Genomic DNA, 26,932 nt, shown 5'->3' on the forward strand with positions numbered 1-26,932 from the left:
CCCTCCTTCCCTGTGATAGTAGGACTACAGCTACTGGGCTGTAGAGAGATCTCTCTTTAGCTCACGGGGCTGGGTCACTGAAGAGTGATGCGGGAGTCCCGGGTTCGAGCCCCCGACGGTGGGGGGCCGACCTAATGCGGCAAGGGAGCCCGCCTGAGCCCCCGTTGCGTTACAATATGCTTGTTTTAACCACATTTTCCTTGAACACATTTAAGGTACAAATTAAAAACAATAAATAACAAAGACTAAAGAAACACAAGTTACATACAGTATGTACTGATAAAACATCAAGGCTAGGCAGGACCTCCAGGGTCCAGGGAAGGAAACTTTTGAGTTTCTGGAAGTGATTTCCCAATCAGCCTTCTTGTACTTGGCTTTCTCTAGAGCCACATGTTATTATGTGATTATCTGAACCTTCTTCGATTAAATTGCATCATAGGCATCTTTATCTTCTTTAAGATATAAAAAAATCAAAAGTGTTTCTAAATGCTTCCTTACTTGTTGGTTCGGCATCATCAGTACCGTTGTAATAGGTTAGGAACATTAATGAGGATAAACAGCAATGTAATTGAAGCAAATCTATTTTTATTGTTATTATTATTAATAATAATAAAAATAATTGTATATAGCACTTTTAAAGGTGGCTTCTCAGAGCGTGTTAAAGAGCAACAACAAAAAAATACACAAGATAAACACAATAAAAATACACAATGAGAGGAGGCAGTAGATGGGGGTCCTGTACATAATACAGAAAAAGAAGGTTTTGAATCTAGATCTGAAAAAGCTTAGGGAAGGTGACACTCTGAAATCCTTAGGGATAGAGTTCCAAAGCTTTGGGGGGTAATGGGAGAAGTCCCTGTCACCCATAGAATGTAGACAGGCTTGGGGGACAGATAGAAGAATTAGAAGAGTGAAGGGAGTAGAACAATAGTAGCTCAGATAGGTACTGGGGTACCAAGGCATACAGAGCCTTATACGTGTGCATGGTGATTTTAAAGTAGACACGAAACCTTACAGGAAGCCAGTGCAATGACTCCAGGATATTAGTAATGTGATCACTTGCACTAGACCTGGTTAGGATTTTGGCTGCCTGATTCTGGAGTTTGTTCAATGTGGAACAAACGACAACAGTTAGCGATAACATGGGACATAGCTGTAATTTTGACTGAAGCTCAAGAACAGTGCCATCCCCAGATATGGTTACAGCACTGGCTTCACAAAGTTGATGGGGGTGCCAGTAAGAAGGAGAATTGGCACAGTTTAGATTAAGGAAATTTTGTGTCGTACACGTTTTTATGTCAGAGATTCAAATGAGAAAGAATAGAGAGAGCCACATCAGTGTCAGGTTTGGTATGGATGTAGATTTGAGTATTGTCACCATAGAAATGGTCATGCTATCTTAAAAACTGACCAAGTAGAAACATGTAAATGCTGAAAGGCAGGGAGCCCAGTATTGAGCCCTGAGGAACACCAGACTTAATGAGTCCAATTTCAGAGCTAAATCCACCAAGAGAGACAGTGACAGTGATCAGTGAGGTAAGACTTGAACCATTTAAGAGTAGAGTCAGGAACTCCAAACACAGTCTCAATACAAGAAAGTAAAATACCATGTTTAACAATATCAAATGCAGCACTGAAATCAAGAAGAATAGAAAGAGAATCAAAATAAGAAGATATTAGTACTGTAGATCGTTTGTGACTTTGACCAGGGCAGTTTCTGCGCTGTAAAGCTGTCATAAACCAGTTTGGAAGGGTTTAAGAAAGATTTGCAATGAGGTGGTAAAAGCCCTCTATAAACAGATGGTCTTTAAGAAGGCTAAGAACATTAGGGAGCATGTGGCATACCATCTCCACTATGAATTTACACTCCCTAGACATATGAACTTATGTCTCCCATCTGGGAGATGCCTCGGTGTCACCAGGTGAAAACTTTTCAAACCTTAATTGAACTGTTTGTGACTTCTTGAATCCCTACATTGTAATTCTGAATCAGGTAATACATTTGTGCACACTAAACACTGCTAACCTTTCTGAAATTCAAACTTGAAAGTAAGCTAGTAAAGCAGTCACTTTTGGGGGTCATACCAATTCAGGAAGATTAGCAAACACGAAAGAAACAGAAAATTAAATTCAAAACACATTTTTGATAAAAATTCACATCTGGGAAAAAGCTGACATTAACTGTATGATATACTATATTGTAAAGTTAAATGTGTTGATTCGTTTCCCCTAGAAATTATTGTATGTTAGTGTTTTTAAGTAAACAGAAGAGAAATGTACAAAAATAAAGCAGTCTAAGAAAAAAGTCTGTCTAGCTATTTCTGTGTTACAGCATTCCCACTGGGTTTTTGACAGTTCTATAAAGATTCAATAAGCAGAGGGAGTCTCTTTAAGGAGCAGAAACCTTACATTCATCACAATGGTGCAATATTTATGATGAAATGTTTTTGATTTATAATATGCTGCCTTTACAGTAATATTGTGTAAATGTTCTTTCAGCATTTTTAAATCACATCATTTTATTTTTGAAATACATGTGGTTCTTTGGTTTCACCCTCTGCAAGCAATTATAATATAGAATCAGCAATTTTAATCATCTGTTGCTTATATATAATATTTGTATATAATATATACAGATGGAAAAAAGAAACGCAACATTTTCTGGAATGTGAATACGATAGTTACAGCTTATCTACTTTCACAAAAAGTTGTCAATTTTTTTAAGCCCCCTGACCAGCAATACAGCAACGGGCACTGCACTTGGCACTTGTCAATCACACGAAAGCTCGTTACGTGCATTTTTACCCAACGAGGTCCAGGTGGAACAATACCTAATCAGGTCAACTTTAAAAAGGACTTAATTCAAAGTTTAGGCCACTGCACGAAAAAGTCCACATGTATTCAGTTTTCTGTGCATTCCATAATGCCTTTAATGTCACCAGAAGCTAGGGACAGGGCCATTGGCATGCTACAGACAGGCATTGACAGACACTATGGAGTAAGCTGCTCAACTGTGTGTCGACTGCAGAGAAGGTTTCAGCAGACCGGCAGCACAGATGACTGTCCAAGATCCGGTTCCCCTCAAGTGACCACACCAGAGCAGGACCAACACATCAGATTGGTTCATCTGAGTGATCGTTTCAGATCTTCCACCCGTACTGCTGTTGAAACTGCCGGCAGACACAATGCCCACATCAGTGACAGGACAGTGAGGCTCCATGCTGCTGGCCTTAGAGCAAGGCGACCTGTCAGAGGCCCCCTGCTCACACCTCCTAAGCGTCACACCCGACTGGCTTGGGCCAGACAGAGGCTGCGATGGACTCGTCAGCAGTGGCATCAGGTCCTGTTCAGGGACCCACTCATTTAATAGTTGTTGGGATAGGATACACTGTGAGATAGAACACACATTATTCCATTTTTGTCCTTTCTCATATCAATTCCATTGAATTCCTAAAATCTCTGCTGGTTTTCTAATGTCTGTGGATCCCTGATTCTTTCTGATTTTCAGTTTTGTGTTGTCAACACTATGCATTACTTCACGGGAACATACACATCTTTATATGCCACCTCCACAATATGCAGAGATTAAAAGTTTGCTAAGCATCTAAGGGGTTGTTGTGAGAGAACTGCAAATATTGTAGAATTAGATTTAAGTGGACATCCATTTGATGTCTTTTTCCTCCCCCTTTGATGGGATCTACACCAGTTCCTGATCTTCTTTAATCAGATTCTTCTGTGATCTGGCTTTTTTTAAGAGGATGGGTTAATTTTGCTGCAGGACCTAATGTACCATTCAGTCTTATGTTTGCACTTTGGTGACTTCTGAGGCTATGGAAAGGAAATCAGCACTGCTACAGTGTCAGTTCCATGTGAATGAGAGATACCATCAAGAAACGGGTAATTATTTGTGCTCATTTCCTGTATCACCTTAATTTTAAACTGGTGTCACCTCAGTGTCTACTTAGTGAAATTGGAGGTTGTCTGCATTTATCATTTGGCCAAATTAGGCCCTTTCCAGATAACAAACAGTTAATAAATTCAAGCAGCGAACTGTTTTATGAAAGATGGGTATGGTCTTCAATAAAATTTTACATGTTTATCTTTATATACTAACATTTTGTTTTCTTTTATTTATTGCTTCTCAAACTTTTCTAGAAGATGTAAATGGTATGTTAACATATGAAACACATATGAACATTTTTTTTTCAAAAGTAGATTAAACTCACTATTTCCCATTTTGTATTTATAGTTTACATGTTTGCTACCTAAGGGCTATACTCTACATTAAATGTCATCTTCCAGGTGTGTGCTCAGCCTTGAATTTTATGTAAATTGTTTTGAATTTAATTTATTGCTTCTATAGTTTCATAAAGGGAAAGAGGTGTTATAGTTCATACCAATGAAAAAATAGTTTTAGTTAGTACATTACCGACTGAATTCTGGAGGTAAGGTGTTATGGTAGATTAATCATGATGAAGATATGCATCAGTATTTAAGCTTCAAATGAGAGCAATGGCAATAACTAAGCAAAGTTATGCTGTTATGCAAACATGAGGTTTGAAGAATAATCCAAGTTCAAAAGTATCACCAAACTACCAATTCTGGTTTATACTCTGAATTGTAGCAGTATCAACAATAACACAGAAGTTACCAACTTTATGACAGTTTGACAGTTTAAGATATATCTTTAAGATAAATGCTGTAGTATATATCTTATCACTCAACTGTAATGTGCAGAAATAAGAACAGTACTATCCATATATTTGTATATTTGGTCAGAGAAATACTTACTCAGAGAAATACACTAAGATTTTAGATAGCCACAATTTTTTTAATAGCATTTGACCTGGCTTTAATAGATACGTTTTATTTGTTCTATAGTATTAATTTCACATTCTTGTGTCTTGATTTGTTTAATTTGAAATAAAAAAGTAATTATAGACCCATAAGTCTACTATGTGAAAGTGCAGTTTATGGAAACGTGAATTACTATAGAACTAGTGGATCACCAATATAAAAAATATTTTAGGAAATACTTTGAATTACAAAATCAAAGCAACAGTAATGGATATAAAAAGAACATATAATAATGGTTTATTTAGATTTTCAGAAGACTTTGAGAGACTTTCTAATAAAAGCTTCTCAAATGTGTTGCAAATAAATATTATTTTGTCTTTTATGTGTGTGCAACCACATGGTTCCTCTATCTGACTGTGCCAGAGTAATAAAGAAACCACATGATTCATTTGGTCAGTTTCATTCCTGACTGTACAATGCCATATCATAGGGTTTTTAGAATTGGTGAAAATACATTTCCAAATGTTACTTTGTACAACACCCACATATACTGTATTGTAGCAGTGTTGTTGTTTTTTTCTCCTTTGGAGCACCACACACCATGACAGTCTTGAAGAACAATCAAGAATTGCATTTTCCCTTTCTAATTTCTAAGGTTTTTGACAGATACATTGCTCAATGTACAACTTCCTACTTTCTGGAATAAGTCTCTGCCTGAATAGTCAAAATAAGATGTGATCAAATTAAATACACTATTCATCTAAAAAATATGCAATTCCACAAAGGAGAAAACCTACTTAGCTTTGAACGAAGGACAGTTGGTCGTATTTTCCATTTTCATCAAGACCTACATAAAACTTAACAATGAGATGTAGCCATAAGTAGATATGAAAATCATTTGCATTTAAAACTGAAAAAAGCAGTTTATTGCTCCCCTTATTCCTCATCCATGCTTTCACATACTTGCAGTATCAGGACAATCCTGGCCTGAGAAGTCTTCCTGAACCTTCTAAAGCCCCGCAGCTCAAAGCTCTCAGACCATCTTCAAGGCTCAATATATAATTTACATGTGTGTATTTTCTTCCACATTACCCATCACATTATAGCTGCTTCATTAACATTGTCCTGAAGATTACTGCACTCAATAACTATTTATTGTCACTTTATTTTGTTATTTTGCATATTTATGCTGATTTGCACAGTATAGTAGATATACCTTGTGTAGATACTATACATGGTAGGATATTATTCCCAGTTTAGATGTTTTTTTTACATAAACTAGACTAGATGTTATTTGCATAAAGATTAGTGTGTCTGTTATGTGCTCAGAATCTGTTCTGCAAAAAGGCTGAAGCTAAGACCCCTTTAAACCTCAAGGTCTTGTCCCACATCCAGGATTAATTTAAGTCAAGACCCTGGAGATTGATGTCCTTGAACTGGGGTTGTACTCCCACATCAGAGCTCGGGATCCTTTAGAGACGTCAAGGATAGATGTTTTGGCACTTGAGATAAGCCAAAACTGCAGGTCAAAGTCCAGAGTCACGGTTTGGGATCCTGTTAAGACCTTGAAGCATAATTCTTGACCAGGGTTTAAGACTTCGTTGAGACTTTGAGAACATGTGATGTGTTTTTCTTCAACCATATCAGATACATTTTACTATTAGTTTTAGTAATGTTTGTAAAATAGAGGGCTCCCCCTCCTCTTTATACTGTAACTCACCAGGTATTTAATAAGAGTACAATTTTAATAATAAGATGACATTTTCTGCATTTTTTAAAAATTAGTTTTAATCTGCGCTATGCTTAACAAAACTAAGCAATTCTTACAACCTTTTGAGCGATATACGTAAATAATGGTGAATTTTATGACTTCAAGTGGATAGGCAGAAATTCTACAAAAAGATAAGTGTTGGAAGCCGTGCTGTACATTACATAATTCTTGTAATATGGTTTTCATACTTTGTCCATATTCAGTGACTTGTAGAGACAACTTTCATGCTGTAAATTTTTGTGCTCTCCGAGATAACTAATATTGTGACACTATTGAGCCCCTCAAGTAATCTTTCTCAATTATTATTCACAATTAACTGTCAAACTCCAGGCCTGTCTGCTTGTGCTGATGATTTAACTGATTAACAACTTGGATATCCTAGAGCAGATGCAGTTATTTATTTAGATTTAATTCTAATTTATTTAGTTTTTATAGTTTCAAAATCTCAGGTTCACCAAAAGAGTGATCTTAATGTAGTTAATTTAATTCACTAATACACACAGAAGCTAGATTCCAGAAAGTGTGTTTTATTTAAGCAAACTTGAAATTTAGCTTGGTAAACAATCTGTAATTTCATTTATTGCAAGACAATTTTATCTCTACATACATTTATAAATTGGAATACAATCCAATGTTTGTGGTCAGGTTCATTATGCTAATACAAACTAAAAAGGTCACTGTAATGCTGATATCCCTTGAGTGTCATTGCTTAACAATATTATTATACTACAGTGTATGACATACAAAACTTAGCCCGTGAGAACACTACAAAACAATTCAACTTCATTTTGAAGAACGGAGACACTATTATTCAAAAACAAGTTAAAACAGACGTTTGGTTGTTTTCTTCACCCAAATTTCTTCCTATTTCTGTCAAAGGAAGAAATGCACCAGTATTTGGAAATCCACAACCCCACATTTATAACATCACACAAGGGAGTTGTTATTTTTTAAATTAGCCATTTCACTAACTTTATAACCATTTTCAAAGTAATAATATTCCATGTAGGAACATAATTACAATAAAATAAGGACCTCATTATCAAACAAAATATGAAAGTATTGATCATTGCAGGTTAAGGAATTCATTATTTGGACTAAAGGTCAACAATGCCTTTCAGATTATCTACTCATTATCCAATGGAAGTTTTTGTAGTATCCAGGATTTCAACTGCTCAAGTTGTGGTCTGCTGAGTTCGTGGTACAGGTCCGAATAAGCATGAAAGGAAGTCTTCATTCCTCTGGCTTTCAGCAAATTGTTAGTATCCTCACCCCACTGGTACAGGACAAGTTCATCTGCCTTTCCATGGCACTGGAACAACTCTGGAAGAGGAGTTTCACTTTGCTGTATTGCCTGTAGAGAAAGGTCAGTATTGAAGTATTTCAAAAACAAGATCTCAAACAGATCTGGAAAGGCAAAGGAACTGGAATCACTCTGCACAGTGTTTTTGAGGAAATGGAATGGCTAAACAAAAATTACCCCAGAAAGCTTTGATTAGAAAACAAGACTATTCAGTATATTTCACTGGGTATTTTATTAGTTTGTGAATCTAAAGGACGTCAGGGTTTGGGCAACAATCAACTGACTGGAAACACTGTTCCATATAACCCTAAAAATCAGTTTTATAAACTTTGAATCATATCTCAATTTCTATTGTTCTATAATGAATAGGTTTGTTCCTTTAACTTGTCTGTACAGTATATGACAGTTACTTAAGATTCATTTTTGTTTAAACTTTTTCTAAGTCTATAGTTCACTTTTGTGGTATGGAGACCAAAATGAAACATTTTTTTCTAAATCAGGATCTACTTGTAGAGGTACACCTAGAGCTAATCTTTCCTTGATTTGAAATCCATTCTTTACTGTGTACCCAAGCATTCTGTTTGATTTTATTTCCCAACACTGTCTTAATGAGAACATAGAACAGTGATGGCCAGCCCTGGTCAGGCAGAGCCACAACCCGACAGTTATTATGGGATTATCTTTAACGTAAATTTCTAAACACTTGAAACACTTTTGTTTGTTTCACTTAAGCAGGTAGTGTCCACTTTAAAAAGATTATAGATCATTTCAAATGTAAATGCCAACATACTATTGGCCATTCCTAACTTAAACTTTAAACTTGAACTTATACATAAAATTATATTAACTAAAATGATCGAGACTCATACTGTATGTGTTCCAAATCTTTACAAAATGATGATTTATGGGATACACATATGAGCTTTTGAATTCCCAGAATCTGTGTTGTTTCCCCTTAATTTGTGTTTAGTAGAAGAATGTACATAGATGTCCATACAGTATCTCTTTAATAGATAGTTTTCTGCAACTCAATATCATCCATTCAATATGTACGCTATCTATAGTATATTCACACATACTGTAGTACTTTGGACTTATTGACTTAATGCATGTCTAAACATTAATCAATCAAAACTATAAGGGTAATCCCAGGGACCTGTTATAAACATGAGCATTATGAAATCTTAATAACATAATGGCAATAAAGTAATTTCACACTTTTTTAATCCATCATACATTTTTTTCGTGCTCTCATATTATATACAATACATATAGTACATCTCATACTTTCAAAAGATAAATTTGATGTTCAATACTAAAATACTGCAGTAGTACACTAATAAAAATATTAGTAATAAAAGTTACGCTAACTTTGACACTAAATATTAAACATTATGTTTTAAAAATATACCTTTTCATGTAAAAAGGTATCTTGTGTTTTGGACACTCTTACAGTATTTAACAATGCAGTACAGTACATGCTCTCTTCATAGATATTTTACACATTTAAACCAGAAACAACCAACATACAGCATACAGATATTTAACAATTTTAATATGCTTTTTTGTCAGTCAGGACCTATAGGAGGAACTGAAATTTATTTTAAATAATTGAGAAAAAACTTTTGCCACTGTTCATTATTTTTCAACACAATACAAACAATTGTCTGTATTGAAGCGGACAGCACATTATAGGTAAGGTAAAAAAAGAACAAACAACAAATTAATTTCTGGATTGCCCATTGTAGGACTGGAGAAGAGAGAAAACAGCACATTTATTCAAAAATATTACTGAAAACAGAACATTGCATAGGACACATATGAAAATTTTAAATGAGAAAAAGCTTTCAATCAGGCCAGAATAACACTTGATTATTAGAATGGGAATCGCCATCACCATGCAAGCTGTGAAGAAATACGTTTAAGGAACTATTAAACTATAAATCATTATTTACACACAACCATTAACTGTGCTGGAGCAGTAAAGGTGTTGTGAGGTGGTGAATAAAAGTAATGAATCTCAGAGGGTCCTGTATAATATATAACAGATTCAATATTTCAGCTGTTGGGAAATACAGGGCCAGGAGTAAACCAGTTCTGCTTGGGCCCGGTGAAACAATAAAATAAGAAATACATTTAGAAGCAGGTTTTATTTCTTTCTGTGATACAAGGAAAGAAAATGTTATCTGTTATCTGTGAGCCTCACTAGAGAAAACATTTAGAACTATTGGACGAACATCCCCTACCCCTACCCTTGTCATATCCTATTTTAGAATTGTAGAATTAGGTTATGGTATGCTATGTTAAAATTGTATAATCACTTAGTCAGGCCTAATTAAGAATACTATGTACAATTCTGGTCACAATTGTATAGAAAAAAAAATTGCTGCATAGGAATCAGTCCAGAGCAAACTGATAAATTCCAGGAATTAAAGAAATGTCCTGCACTGAGAGGCTAAAAGAAGTGAACTTTTTTGGAGTTGATTAAAGAAACCTACAGTATGAATTAAAAATATTCAGATCCTCAAAGGTGCTGACAAACCCAATCCAGTGGACATCTTCAGAATGAATGTAAACCAGGGGTCACAAATGGAAACTACAGGCAGTTCTAGACTGTCAACAGGAGAAGCAGTTTTGTAAGATTCTGCTTAAAATCACACTTAAATCTAAAATAAAAGCCAATTTTCCACAAGAATGTATGAAAATAAGGGAGCTGCATTCAAATTCTCCTGATAAGCAGGCACCTGAACTCCCAAACAAAAACAGCTACACATTTTTCTAATGTAAAATGTTTATATAGTAGGACTAAAATGTCTCTTTTTAAACTTAAGATATCAATTTCACGTAAAATGTGAATAAAAGTGATCTGTTGTGAAGGGTGTGGAAAATTCATGAGTCATGTGTCCTTAAACACGTCGGAACTGGCAACTTTCTTCTCTTTACCTCACTGAGCCTTTCAGATGCCATTTAGTTTAAAGTCTTGCAGGCAACATTACAAATAATCTTTCCTTATTTCATTTTTAGCTGATTATCATCTGTAGAATGTTTTTTAAATCATTCTATTTATAAATGTTAGGACTGAACAAGTTACTTTAAATGCACGTTGTTTTTAAAAAACACTGCATTAAGTTTGTTTTGCAGATTTTGTTTTGCACACAGTAGCCTTTATGGTTTTAATTTACATTGAATACAATACAATTAAGGTACAGATTAAGGCCCTTTTGTGATGTATTGGATAAGTGTGATATGGTGGGATATGAATGGCAACTGGAAGAACACTGAGATAAAATTGCTCTGCTGCCTGTGTGTCACCTAAGAAATTCTGTTCATTCTTGTGTGAAGCTTGTACAGTCTGTCAAGTTGCCTCCTGTTGGCTGTGCTATAGTGTGTTAAAGAGAGAATTAATTTGTTCTAAATTAAGAAATAGTACACATTATTCAGGCATGTTAAACCAAAAGTTTGCAAAGTAAGAGGGCCTATATACAGAAATACCTGTAAATGTTGTAGTTGTAGCTCTGTATATAAGAACATTTAAAACTGATAATAGGGGGCACCTATTTAAGCAAAGGGATGTGAGAGTACGGATACACAGCCATTTTGTTAAAGTAGATACCGGGCCTCATTCAAGAAATAGCTGAATCAGATTCTAGGATCTACTGGCTACAAACTACCAAACTAGAACTGTAGGAAGGGCTAAATAGCCTCTCATTTCAATAATCCATTGAGATCCTACTTAATGTGATAGAGGAAAAATTAGTTATATAGTAGCATATCTGGCGTGACTCCTATGTGAGCCAAAATCTCCCTCATTTTGATCTAGGGGGTTACTGTAAGGGTGTAGATGAGGTTGTGTGAGGGATGTGAGAAATATACATGGAGGGAAGTCCTGGGTGTGAGACTTAAATATGCAGATGAGCAGAAGTGTAAAAGATTAGAATCTAACCTTCCTCCCAAACTTCCGTTATAAACTCCATTTGTAACCCTTACTATGTTTTTGTGTTTTCTGCCTCATTCATTTATCCTTCATTTGTTTGTTCCAATCTTATGAAGCCACTAAAAACATAAGGAATTGGGAAATAAAGCTGAAATACCCTGAAAGTGATGTTAAGTTTTTAAAAGTATATTCTTATGTATGCTCCTTAAGAACTGATTAAGCCACTGAAACTGGTAGTTCAAGTCGAATTTCACTTGGCTTTTAAGTTTACAGAAACAATTCCTGATATTTTGTTCATAAGCTATACATTAAAAAATCGTCATTATTATATTTTCATATTATATGGATTTTCCAAAGAAGGCAACAATATATTTAAATATAAATAAAATGCTTCATAAAACAATAATAGAATATAGGTCCCTCTTAGTATCTTTAATTCTTATCATAGCAAAACAATACAAATCTTTCAAATTTAAAAATATTGTATTTTGTTTTTGTCATATATGTTTGTATATATACATTTTATGTCTATAATGTGGAAAAATATAGAATATAAAGGTTACTTAAGCAATGCTATTTCTACATTATCCAGTGGAATCTGAACCTAAAAGGTTTAGAAAGCCAGCTGGAAATAAAAATAAATAAAGCCAATCTAAATAGCAAGTACATCTGCATAGTTTGTCAGTGATTAGCAATACAGCGGTGCATTATAAATCAAATCCTCAAGGGAGAAACTAAACATGGTTTCCTTCCCAAATTGATGAATCAGCACACCCGTATAATTTAGTTTTGCTTACCTTAACGGTCAATTTTGTTTGAGTAAGGGTAGTTTTTCTTAACTGTCAGTTATATGTTTTTCTAACTGAACAAAATGACTAGTTTCTTGCTCCTTACTGGAATTCTGCCAGTAGATGTGTGTAAAGACAGGCTTCAGTTGTTCTTGCACAACACAGACATACTCATATATCTGGATCTTAAATTTAATATCATTACCAGGAGGAATTTTAGATTAAAATAATATATTGTGTTTGATGGGAATGCCGTTGTTTTCTGGCATTATAGCTGTTTAGGTACTGTATGCTGTTAATAATGATAGCTTATTTATGGTGTTGGTCATGTTGTAAGTGTGATGTTCATCATTAAAAAATCAGAAAAAAATAGTATGCTTCAGACCTAAAAATCATTACTTAGAGAAATAATGTGCCAGAGATGTGATTCAGAAATTGAAACATCTGCAGATCTTCAACAAACTAAAGACTTTTAGTTGTCATATTTCAAGAATAAAATATGCAGACTCTTATGTAAATGTGTTAACAATTTTTAGCACAAATTATTATATATTAAACTACTGTACTAAAGGTATACTATACTAAATATACTAAATACTACATTAAAGGGCAAACTTATCAGTAAACCTGTCAGTATAATAATAAATACTTTACTTGTCAGAATCCTCAAATTATTGTATCCAATTTGGTTGTTTTTCAAACAATTATATTCTGAATGGCAATTTGAAATGATTCATACATGTAAATGTGTGTCTGTCATCTCAGAAGTGAAGCACAGCTGCTCCTCCTGAAAAGACCCAATGTGAAACAGGATGTGAACTTTACTCCTGCTGGAATTTTGTGTGCTGTTTTCAATCCAGCTTCAGCCTGGAGCAGACTTTGGTGTTTGAAGTCACTCCTTAATCAGGACAAAAAATTGATAATAACAGGCAACAGCAAACTCATTCCTTAAGTGACAAAGCTTATAATTATGCAACAACAGAAATAAAGTCTCATTTTTGGTAAAATTATGCACTTTCATTTTTTATGTGAGAGACATATTTCCCTTACAAAGTAACATATTCAAAATTAACAAAGAAATGACTGACACACCTAATTACAAGTCTGCATTAAAGAGCACTACAGCACTACTGTGTAAATAAAATGGGTCATTTTTAACTATACTGTTAAAAATAATTTGTCACAGGTGTTCAATAAGTGAGAACACATACACTAGGGCATTTAGGGAACAGCAGTATATGCTTTCTAAACTGTGTCATTTAATAATAATGCTCTGTTTATACTAATTTCTAACTGATTGAACAACAACTTCAAACACTAAGTCAGATTGTCTAGCTTTTGATCTAAGCTGAAAAAGATGTTCCTGCTATACTTGTATAATATTTTAATTATTTATTATTCTTAAATTAATATTGTTAATGATGTTCAGAGACAAAATTACACTTCAGTTATTTTTAGCTAACATTTCTCTTTAGTTACATGATTCTATATTAATATTCCCTATTAAGGAGTTTAAAAGTACTACAATGTTGTTTACAACAGTAACCACAGCAAGTATTCATAGAAAAGGTTAAAACATTATAGCTTTTTATAATGTATATGAACTTAATATAGAACAAGCATGTCAGAACTTCCAAAATAACCCCAGTAAGTGACTGAGTTAAAGACTTTGATGCAGAAAATGTTTATGAAGAAGTCGAAATACTGTTGTGTATTGTTCTTTATTTTTAGCTACCACTACCAGCCATACAGTATGTACAATATATTTATATTCCTAAATTAGTATAATTCTTGACATTCATACAGTAAATGTAATGTTCTATTTTTTATGTCTATAAAAACGCCATATAAATGCCATATAAATGTTCTATTTATTGGATTTAAACAGATTAAATGAAGCAACTGTTTTACTAACACCTAACCCACCACAGGTGCCACCTAACAATTGTCTTTGCCCAGTGAATCACATAACATAATGCGCTGCATGACAGGTGCTGTGTTTCGAAAAAATTACACACGTTCTGATGGCTGCATCTGTATAACAAGTAATCTTTTTTAAATCAATTTAACATATTTTATTCAAATCTCTAATGATCACTTTCATGCTAAATACATTAATATTATATGTGAAAGAAAGTAAATATCAGCAAAACCTGCAAAGAAGATTTTGAAAATGTGACATTTATGGATAGTGTACTCAGTCATTATCTGGATGAAGCACCTTTGCCAGCAATTACTGCTGTTAGTATTTCTATATACAGTAGACGTCTACATGTCTTGGTCACTGCTCTTATTTTGACTAGTCTGTGAGGGACTCGTGATAGAAAACAATTATCAAGCCTCCCCCTTACCATGCCCATAGAAATATGCTGTATACTGTATATCCTACAGAAAATACTATAGCATACAGTATGTTTATCATTCAAAGGCACTGTTAAAGTTCACAGAGGCATCTTTAAATCCAATTCCTGCTTGACTCTTTTTTCACTATGGAACAATGACTTTATCGAGTTGGTGTCTGGGTGGTATGATGCACATTCTATTTATTCTATTCATTCTATTTATTCACTGCACTCAAAGGGATGAATAACCATCTCTAGATCTGTGACTCTCTACCACCACTTTTTGATTTTTTTTAAAACTCTCAAGGTCACTGAATGACCCACAGACAAGTAGAATATAACCAGAGCTTTAGATTTTTTGTCTTTATATATATACACCAAGAAAATATCCCTGAAGCAAAATGCTGACAACAAAAAAAGACACCAGACCGGGTTATGTCACGACCACCAGGCAGTCAAGACCAAATCGTAAGCGAGCTAATCAGCACCAGCAGCGGGTGATTATTAACAAACGCTGCCGCACGAGTTAAACCACCTGCACACACTCACTGTGCGGTGCGCACTGCTATTTATACCATCTTCACCTGCTTCCCACTGCTCGGTATTGAGTCTACTCCTTGAGAGCTCTACCTGGCGTTTTTCCCGTACCTCGTTTATTCTGGATTTTGGATTCCCCTTCTGCCTTTTCAACCTTGCACCTCGCCTCTCGCCTCGGACTGTCTGCTACCAGAGAACTTCCTGGATTACGACTTGGCTTTCGCCTTTTGACTACGACCTTGCCTCTCGTTTTGGTTTGTTCGCCTGCCTCATCTATCACCCGTGCCTGCGTCTGCACAGGATCCGTGTAATTGTGGAAAACAGAACTAATTTTTCAGAACTAATTTCAGAGACAGAGCATCTAGATCATGAATTAGCGTAAGACAGCAGAGAATGGAAATTCACTTTCTTTTTAACAGTGAATTTCAGGATTGTGCCTCCATAATTCTGAAGGCAGTTTACACAAAGATTTTTTAAAAGACACAGTGTAAATAGTTGAACTGACTGATACAGTACATGGGTGTGTTAGTATGAATGTTGGGAAATAGATGGTATAAGGTATGTATTTACACCCTATATCTGGTGATTGTATGGAACTGTGGCTTGTTCTCCACTTGAAATGTTGTTACAAACTCTATTCATTACAAATAAATTACTCGAACATGGAACCACATTTTTAGGGTAGCAAATACTGGAAGTATAATCAACACACAGCAAGGGCATTGAACACAAAAAAAATTACATTTGTGAATGAGGCCCTATGTTTTCACATTTAATTGTGGTACTGGATGCAAAAAAGGACATTTGTATATAAAAATGTGAATTAAAAATACAGATTCAAATCTGTTTACCTTTTTGTCCAAACTGCAGTTGAACACTGTCATCAAACTAGTCACCCCAGAGATGCCTGTGAAAATCTTTTGTAACTACATATGTGGTTGTATAAAGCTACAAATAATGCATATACTGTACACGTATATGCAGAAATATACATATAAACTGTAACAGATACTGATTCCATTGTTTAAACAATGTCACTTGTCCAATACTTTATTCTATCTATGACCTAAACAAGAAAAAGATGGATACATTTATTTCCATTTGTAAAATTCAACTTCAAAGCTTAATAATATATCCTCTTCTGCAAAAAGCATGGAAGCAAATACATCACACTCACACTTGTATTGTTAAACTGTATTTTTTTTACCAAAAATAAGAGTGTCACATATGTAAGTATTTTGCAAGTACTGTACATTCAAGTAACAATGAAGAATTGCATTTTGTATTGCATGTTATGATTTGCACAATGCATACCATTTTACAGATGTGTTCCTAATTTTGTTTATGCTTGTTTTTCTTTAAGGGCATTTTTATGTAGTACAACTGAAGCACACGTGGAGCAGAACCTTGTAGAGTTCACATCATTGTGACTGATAAGAGTTCCATATACAGAAGATCTATGGCACAAGTAAAGGCAGTCAAAACCTTGGAGGTTATCTTAATTATTTTCCATATTAATGCCCTGTAACTCACTTAATGGTTTCAATTACCTGGTAAACAATAGAGTCCTTGTTGAGGAAGCTGGACAAAGCAAATACCCCGGCTACATCAGCGTGGAATCGGCAAGCTAAATGCAAAGCCATGGCTCCTCCCATTGAAAAACCTCCTTAAAGCACAAAGAGAACAAATGTTAAAATAGTCTTTCACAGAAAAGTGTCTATTAATAGCAATATATTCTATTAATGTAGCTCCTCTCCAGAGTTTGCCAATTAACTTTAAATTATGCATGGTATCAGGTTAGCTTGTACATTCCTTTGATTCTAATTTTAACACTGCAAATTTCACAGGTCATATTTGAATAAATACAAATACTAGCACATTGTCATATTTCATAACTGGCATCAGAGATTTCTCAACATGAACTTAATCTATTTTACTCCAAAAATAATGCTGCTGAGCATGTTAACAGAGAATTTACACACGTCTGCTTGTGGAACTGGCTTGATCAAATTTCTTTATGATAAAACTAATTAATGATAAAGAAATAATTATTTTTCAGTTCATACTTTTAATTTACACATTTTCACAACAATTGGGTAAAGTGTAAATTCAATTACTTCCAGAATATTTTTCTAAAATATTGTTTATAGTCCACAATAATGCATTAATTTTCCAAAATTAGTCAACGGAATTAACCTCTCCTCCAATCAGCACTGAACAAGGACGAACGATTCTAAGGTGGGCAAAGTGAATTTTAACTACACTCCCACTTTCTCCCTGTGTGCATTTGTGGGATTCATATCTGTGAGCAACAACCACAAAATTTTACTCTTTAGAAGTGCAGTGGAATCTTCTGGAATTATACAGTGGTCTCTAAACGTTCCCTGTTTCCCTGGGCTATAACAGGAGGTAACACGTGGAAGACAAGCATGCATTATCCTGGTTAAGGAATCCACAAATGTGGAATCTATCACTTTCCACTGTAGTGTCCAAAATTAGAAAATTTAAGGAAAATGTCTATAGTACCAGGAAGAGGAGACAAGAGTACCTTGCCAACAGGGGCTGAGAGACAAGTGGTTTGGAAAGCATCTTAAATCCAAAGGCAAAAGTTGGAGATCACTAACAAAAACTAGAATCTTCAAGAAAATGTCAAAAACAACCATTTGAAGTTGCTTGCATGAATGCAACATCCATTGCCAGATTCCATATTTTCTGAGGAAGAACCACAAAAAGAGGTATCTTGAATTTACACAAATACTGCTGAATTACAACTGAAACCATGTCTTACGCTGAGATAAAAGGCAAATTACGCTTTTTGGAAATGCTCAACATAACTTTTTTTTGGAATAAAATTGTTCATGTTGTAAAAACACTTGTGCCAAATGTGAAATATGGCAGTGTTCTACTGTGCATTGAGGCTTGGTTTGTATTATAAATCCTATACCCCTTCTTAAATTAGAAGCCATAATGAACTCAAAGATACAGCACAATATTTTGGCCAAACACTAAACTCTTAGTTCTAGCTTCCAAGAAGCTCAAACATGACCAGAAATAAACATTCCAAAGGACAGTGGTCCAAAGGATACATCTAAATTGGCAAGGAAATAGTTAAAAAAATACAAAATTAATGTTCCTGAATGTCCATCTCAATCCAACTACCCTGTCCTCAATGCAATTGAATATTTGTGCTTCAAGCTCAAGACCAAAGGATCACTACACACAACATACATCTTGTTAGTGTAGCATGCCAGAGAAGTATTTACAAAAAACTAACAATAAGGTCATGAATATAAAGAATGCAACCCTAATTTTCTGGACTTAAATATGACTTTGCCCTATGCAATACTATTAAGATAACAGTATGACATTTTTTATTTTTAGCATGACATATTGTTCATTCTGTAAATATTTCTGGTATACAATGTTTTTATTCCTATTTCACTGGGATTATGAATAACTCTGGAGGGCAAAGTATATTTGCATTACTGCAATCATCAAAGGAACTATGGAATGTTTAAGAATGTTTGATGTGTAAAACTTCAAAACCTCAAGACCAACTTTACTCGAAAAAGACAGGTTAAAAATAGCCAGTAAAATAATTCAAGTACAATTGCTCTGCTATCATTTCTGCCATCTTCTTAGAAATGTGTCTACAAATGATTTCCCAGATGTGGTATGAGTAACATTTGAAAAATGGAAGAGTATGCGAGCTCACTTTATTCTGTCTGCCTGAAAATCGATGGCTTTTTCCACAACGAAGGGGTAAAATTACTTCACATAAACCACCTACACAGTGCACCGTAAAACTCATTAGATTTTTTGTCATGATTAAACATAAAGATTCTACCCCCCTGCCCTCTTTCCCTTGTAGTTACATGCTGGCACATTAACCATCCATTACTCACATGAGCTGTCTTTGATACTATAGTCACCTGGAGTGCAAGGGAATATTAGGTAATAGGACTTTCATGTGGTTCACCACTTCTTAAGAGAAAAAAAAAACAATAACACAAAAGCTTGGATTCTAAGCATTTAATTTTCCAAGGAAAAATCTGCAACTTGTCAGTCAGCCCCAGAGTGGTCTCTAGGTGAATACTGTATAATATCTGTAATGCACACAGTGACTTCAATGAGTATTTATAGTTAATGACAAAATGTTATGATTTAAGAAGATAATATTTCAATACTGTCTAGCAGGAACATGTGTTTTATGTATCAGTTAGTTGGAGGAGAGCTCAGCGGGACTTTTTGTTGTGTTTTTAGTCCCCAGCTAATCCAATCTTAGGAAATACCTTAAACTGATTTTTTTCTTGAAAAATGCAAATTAACCCTTTCCTTGATGGTTCTCCAGTTCTGTCGTGTTACCATTGTCTGATATCCCACTCTTTATAAAACCAAAGCATAGCCTACTATAATAGTAAAAACGATACGTTATTATAATTGGCTTCATTTTTTTTCATTTATCACTTGTTGTCCAGTTAAATTTGAGTGTTGATGTTTTGTCTAATGTATTAGTAATCACAATAACATAAGCATAAATACCTTCTGGAAGGCTTACAAATTAAGATCAATTACATACACGATCATGCAAATTTCTACTGCTATGTTAATTTACAGCGATACATGGTTGACACATACTATATAATGTATATCCTAGTTACTATTTTCCATCTTTCAGACACAGTACGATGTCTTACAGTAGGATGTCAAACATTAAACATAGAATAACAAAGAATATAAACAGCTAGATATAAAATTAAGTTGAAAAAAGAACTGTAAGTAGCTGTATCCCTTTAAAGCTGAAAAAGATCTCCAAACAACAAATCCTTAAACATCTAACATTAATAACAATCAACAATCCAAGAGGTGATTAAATCATGTTTTTTAAAATGCTTGTTATTTCCCAACGAAATAAAATTACATAAATTATATAATATTTACCGAATATAATCCTGTTTTTTGGAATACCAGCTTTGACCTCTTCTTCGATAAGGGCGCTGAGTGTGTTGCACATGGAGTCAATGGATTCAAGGTGTTCTGGAGAATTCCAGGAAATTTTGTGTCTGTCAAACCACACATTAGAAAGAGACCCTCTCATAGGTGTATAAGGCCTGGAACAGACAGAAGTAATATTTAGTATGTAACAGTACCTAGAGGGATATTTGTAGTACAAACAGTGTACACTACCACTGATCACCTAATATAGATTTTGGCTAGCAAGGTGGAGCAACCAAAGCAACGGTCTTCATTCAAAATTAAATTGAGAAGACATACAGTAGATGCACATTTTAGATTATATACTGCAACAAGAACTAAAGCATAAAAAGACTTGTTTCACAGGTGCCTAGATACAAATACAAACATGAGTACTAATTACTGTACAGTATATGACTTGTTGCTCAAGTATGGATACTCAAAGGACAAAGCTTTACAGTCCCAAGATGGTTGAGGGTCTAAAAAAACTTTTGAATTTACTACTTCATTCCATCTCTATTTCACATTTCAGAATTTACATATAAATGATGTATTTTGAATAAATCTTGTTGCTGACATGTTGCACTGTAATGATTTTCACTGCCCATATGACAATAGAGGTGGTGGTTCTGTAATTGATTTTGTTTTGTATAGAAATCATGGAGCCGTGGTAGCTCAGATGGCAAGGAAGTCTAGCTCCTGATTGGAAGGTCCTGGGTTCAATCCCAGGTAGGGACAAGTGATATAGCTTATTCTAATTCCTTCCAGATGGTTCCCAATTCCACTCAGCCTGCTTCCCAAATGAGTACCGGGGGTTAATCCTTCTGGGGGTAATAGGCCGGCCGGAGCGTGATACTGACCACATCACCTCCACCTCCAGTGTCAGATGGTTGAGAAAAATGGTGGCCCTTGCCCCCCATTCCCCCATGGGCCTTTATGGCCTGAAAAGGTACTACCTACCTACATGGAAACAGGAAATGTAATACATACCTTTCTAAGTACTTTATATTGTACTTATTGTTGTTGTTGTGAAACTTAACATTAAAATCAACAATATTCAGGTACTGTTTTTCAGATGAAAGGTCCTGACTCTCAATAAGAGCAGGGAGTTTTCCCGGTGTACGGGCCAAATTTCCCCCTTTGGCCTTTACCGTGGTCTCCAAATTGTCCCCATGTATGATTGGCTTGCACGTGCCCTGCAATGGACTGGTGCCCAGTGCAGGGTGTACCCTGCCTTGCGCTCGCTGCTTGCTGGGTAGGCTCCAGCTTTCCACGACACCGTTACGTTCGTCACACAACGAGTTACGTAAGGATGAAGACTCTGATATGGTTTCCTCACAGTGATAGAAACTGATCTGATTAGCTGATCTCACTCTAGCTAGCACTGCATTAAAATCATCTGCATTCCCCCTGCTGACATCACCAGAGACATATCTTGATATTATTTATGTTTTTACAGGTAGGATCCATACTGTATACAGAAGATAGAGAGGTGTTCCCGCTGGTGTACCATTTAAACTGCCTAGCTGTATTTTAGGAGTCCTGAGGTAAAAATAAAAGTTGATGGGAGTACCACCAAGGGTGTGGGTGTTCTGTGCAGACTGGGAAAATATTCTATTCTTACTGTACTTTGCTGGAAAAAATAAAAAAGCATTTACCAATGAGTTTCCTTAATTTTCTTGTCTAGTGTTTCATCTTCTTAATTTACTGTATATAAAAACGTATATATATTCTACAATATATTGGCACAGTATATGAATAAAATGCCAGTCATCAACTGCTGTCCCTTTGTTGCATTAATGTTAAAATGGGATTAATGGGATGGGATGCTTAATGATATAATAATAGGAAGATTACTAATTTAATTGTTTCCTTTTATTCCATTTTTTTCCTTTCACAGAAAATTCAGCTATACAGTACCACTGGAGGCCTTTGCAATTGTATTCTTGAAATATTTTCTCATCTTCTGAAACCATTAACATATGGAAATGGATAGCAGAGATTTAATTTTGATTATCTTATCACCACTGTCAGATCTGAAGGTAGAATTATGGTCTCATGATTGATGTCTTCAGCATTTTACAAAGTATGTTAAGCATATCTATTTAACTCTACGTCTTTAGAAGTTTTTTCATAAACAAGTGTTCTGTGTTATATATTGCATTAGCAGGGATGAAGATATGAAAGAAACCAGATGATCTTCTCAGCTACATTTGACACTATATCCTCTTTAAAATCCTTTTGTTTATATGTGGGAAGGTTTAGTGATAGTGTTATGAAGCATTCTGAGTGTTCTACAAACCAAGCTGAATTAAACCTCGAACACAACTAGAAATGTAAATATCACACAACTCGTTTACCTTATAAAAGGGCCATTCAGGATTTAAGAACATTGTGATAATCCCTTAGAACTGTTCAAAAGTTATTTCATGTACACAAAGTATAGTGTTTTACTGCATTTTTCCCCAATACCTTGTCTGCCTGACTATAGCACCTCTCAAAATGAACCAGATTTATTTTGTGCAAGAGCATGATATTTCAGAATATTATCAGATGGTTGATTGCCAGCAGCTGTACAGCACAATAAACTCTGGTTTTATGTTACTCATGGCCATTTGTTCATAAATGTTCCTACAATGATCCTGGAAACCACACCTGAGCAAGGATTTTTTGCAGGATATTTTCCATTTAAAATATTTGTGTACACAGTCCATTAAAAGTGATTGAAGATATGCTACATTTCAACCAAAATAATCATTTCATAAATTTGAAAAGATCACTGCAATGTGTTTTGAGCTGTTCCATGAGATACTGTACCAAGTATATGCTTTCATCAATTAAATCATGTTTAATGTTTAATACTAAGTCACAGTACATACCCAGGTAGTTGAAATCGGCTGCTACTTCTCATTGCTTTCAACGTCTTATTATTATGTTTCATGCCAGACATATAATATACCATATAATGCTAATTAGGATCAATCTAATTACAGCTATATACAGTACTGCCCCTTACAGAGATGTATGTATAATTTGTTACGAAATGGGTATGACGTATGTAAAGAAATAGGACAAAACTAAGATCTCTCATAATGGGTACACCTCCACACAGGATTAGAAGCTCAATAATTATATCATGTTCTCCAGATTACCCAAAGGTCTATCCCTTGCTCTAACATGTAAGCATACACCCACATACACCTTCTGTTAGCAATTTAAAATAATCCCTTTTCTCATATGAATATGACATTCAAAATCCCCATAGAACTAAATCAACAAAAAGCACATCTGTTAAAGTAATTTCAAATATACCAGTCACTTTATTACCTGGTATTGTTCAAATGAGAAACTTTAAATAAAAAAAATGATTTTTTTCTTCTTCATGTTCATTGCTTGAATTCTAATATCTTGATAAATTCTTAAAGTTAAAGTGTAACATCCTCACTGATGAAAGCCGACTTTTGTATCTCATTGCTTTCAATATCTAATTATTATGTTTCCACAGTATCACAGATTGTTATGAAAAACACAGTAAAATACTTTGGACACTCAGTGTCAGTGGCACTTTACTTTAGTGTTTAATTTAATGTTGTGTTAAAATGACATAATTTTTATTTTTCACTGATTTTAATGTCTCAAAAGCCTTTCAGAACTTCCCTCCATTTGGACTCCAAGTAAAACAGTTACTTACCTTGCAGGTGCTGTAGGGTAAATTATTCTTATGTGTGGAAAAGCAAGGTCTTGTTTCAAAAGCTCACGGACCCATGCTCGAAGGCCTTCGCCAGTGTCACCTAAATGTGGAGAAAAATGTACGTCACAACACCATAACAGGATTGCATCTGTTAGTAGAGCATCCCTACAAGTGCTGTAAACACTAAAACATGGATACACTTTTAGTAGCGAAAGAAATTTGGAAAAACCCAGTATTCACTACACCCTACCACAGATTCAATTGAATTCCATCACACATTAATTCCAATTTATATACTATCAGAGAGTTCTTTGTTCTTAAAATGGATACATCACAATTTATCACTTGACTTCATTAAAAATAATATAGCCAATAAACCTTTATACCTACAGTACCTACCCCAAATAACTACTACAATATAGATACATAGTTCTTAAATATGTTCATAAACCACTGACACTGGTTTTAAACAAAGGCTATTTGTATGAGGCTAATTATTACAGCAAAGTAAGCATTGTGTGATGAGATGATGTTGAAAGAAAAGGTATTACAGCAGCTAGGGCCCATGGATTCTACTGTGAGAATCTTTTGTAATTGAATTAGGAAATGTAAAAATGTGGCACAATTTATGTATTTATTTAAATAATCAAAAAAGGAAAGAGTAACTATAAAGGTCCATTTCAATTTACTCTAAGGCATAGACACTTTTGATGATGTACAGTACATGACTTTATACAATTGAGAACTGCTAATGTAGTGTCCATTAATAAAACAGTGTATGCAGTGTTTTTTGATACATTATGCATGCACAATCACAAGTGCACACATCTTATATATGCATACTGTAAATGTATATACAGCCTACTGTATTTACTAATATTATAAGTTTAAATATTATAAAAGGCAAAAGTACAGTATCAATTTCCTTCATTTTCCTGTTGCACTTCTTAAGAGAAAGCTATTAATAATAATGTGCTCAGAACATCCACAACTATTAACTCACTGTCCAAACAGTACTAACTAGCAAAACGGACATTCTCATTAGTGGTTTTTAAAACGTTTTGTTCCCAAATATATTTTGCTAAGTGTTATGCACTGTGTGGTGTATATAGTGGTGCATTATCTAAAGGAGACCTTTTGAGCTTGAAAGTTTTTTTTCTGTGCAAACATTGTTTGGGAAAATATCTGAAAGGTTGTAAAAAAAACAGAAATTGAGTAAAATGTTACAGAATTAATAATAGTTAACCCGTTGGCCAAATATATTTTATAGGGTAGGGATGAGAATGCATGACCTTCAGTTTTCAGCATAACTACATTATATTTGCACTATCAATTAGCTATCAGCTAGTTTAGAGCCGTATTGCTTTTGTATTCCCTATCCATACTTTGTCACTGTTGCAAAAGTTCAGTATAATTAAGTAGGGCTACTGTAATTACGATAGCCATGTGAATATAAATGTTAATGAAAAACCCATTTACTGTAAATACTGTATACAGAAAACAAAAAAGAACACATTTAACCATATTTCTATTTCTAATCACAAAAATATTTAGCAAAATATAAAAGGGGCAACAATTAATATGAAGAAAAACGGTTGATTTAATTTAAAAAAAATGCAAACTAGGGGGCATCTATTTTGCAAAAATTGAGAAACGTGTCTTACTGAAAATGAAACCACTTATGAATTCGTTAGTAAATTAGTCTCAAATTTAAATACTTAGGTTTTCATCCACCGATCGATATATTTATTCCAATATATTTATTCCAATCAATAGGCAGGGCTCTGTATTTGTGTACTGTAGGAACTGTGAAATGCATTACCTTCCACAATTCTGTTTATCCGTTAAAAGAAACCAATAAACTTTAAAGTGTTCATTCTATCAATGGCGTACAGTAAAAAGAAATTTTCTTTAAACACCGCCCCTTTCCAAGGCTTTCGAATTAAATATTCCACTCGTTGATTAACATTAGAGGCGTACAGTATTTCTCTGGTGAATTCTGTTTTTAGACGATTATCCTAAAAGCAAATTCTAGAATACTCACGACTCGTGGCACCAGCCACCACTACTACAGCATGGAAAGACCTTTAATTTAATTAAGTTTAAATGACGAGTTGCTAATGTGGTCACACTATCACGTTGGCACGTTTACCCCCTAAACAATAATACCATTTTAAAAAGTGAAAGCAACCTGAGCCGTGTAAGAAGAAAACGGATGCCGTATGTTTTCCAGTTTCTGATACTATGCATCTGCCCAACTTCTGAACTGCAGCCATCACTGATCAGTCTGTGACCCGGAAAATGCTGCGTTTGTCACACGGAAGGAACTAATACGTATGAGTTATATGGAGCTGCACGATACAGAAAAGTACAGAGTTACTGAACGCTTATAATTGTTGCAAAAGGGAAAGAAAAGGCGAAGTGTATTAGATTGTTGACACCGACAATAACGTACAGTACAAGTACGAGTGATTAGCACCCTATACAGTACAAAGATAGATTGATATGTAGAGATTCTTTAGATAAAATGACCGCAATAGAAGAATAATTTAAAATAAAATTGTGGCACAACCGAATGAGACGTTATATACGTTTTCATCTCCTACTTTTTAATAATAATAATAATAATAATAATAATAATAATAATAATAATAATAATAATTGCTTACACTTATATAGCGCTTTTCTGGACACTCCACTCAAAGCGCTTTACAGGTAATGGGGACTCCCCTCCACCACCACCAATGTGTAGCATCCACCTGGATGATGCGACGGCAGCCATAGTGCGCCAGAAC

General features: G+C 34.6%; 1 protein-coding gene across 1 annotated transcript; it reads right to left on the bottom strand.

Moving 5' to 3' along the window:
• Positions 1 to 7,079: 7,079 nt before the first annotated feature.
• On the bottom strand, positions 7,080 to 26,429 carry lyplal1 (lysophospholipase like 1). Its single transcript, XM_006625771.3, has 5 exons — positions 26,329 to 26,429; positions 24,138 to 24,237; positions 20,414 to 20,583; positions 17,023 to 17,138; positions 7,080 to 7,922 (listed from the first exon to the last, which is right to left on the bottom strand). The coding sequence occupies exons 1-5, from the start codon at positions 26,411 to 26,413 to the stop codon at positions 7,695 to 7,697; spliced, it is 699 nt and encodes a 232-aa protein (XP_006625834.1). The 5' UTR covers positions 26,414 to 26,429; the 3' UTR covers positions 7,080 to 7,694.
• Between the last annotated feature and the right edge of the window lie 503 nt (positions 26,430 to 26,932).

Source organism: Lepisosteus oculatus, chromosome 2, assembly GCF_040954835.1.
Source record: "Lepisosteus oculatus isolate fLepOcu1 chromosome 2, fLepOcu1.hap2, whole genome shotgun sequence".
Classification (NCBI taxonomy): domain Eukaryota; kingdom Metazoa; phylum Chordata; class Actinopteri; order Semionotiformes; family Lepisosteidae; genus Lepisosteus; species Lepisosteus oculatus.

Bases quoted from the DNA above. Each gene is read 5' to 3' on its own strand.
- lyplal1 (XM_006625771.3), bottom strand. From the start codon at position 26,413: ATGGCTGCAGTTCAGAAGTTGGGCAGATGCATAGTATCAGAAACTGGA. The intron at 24,238-26,328 runs GTTGCTTTCACT...CTCCACATTTAG, and splicing joins TTTCTTCTTACACGGCTCAG to GTGACACTGGCGAAGGCCTT. The intron at 7,923-17,022 runs GTAATTGAAACC...CTTTCTCTACAG, and splicing joins AGGACTCTATTGTTTACCAG to GCAATACAGCAAAGTGAAAC.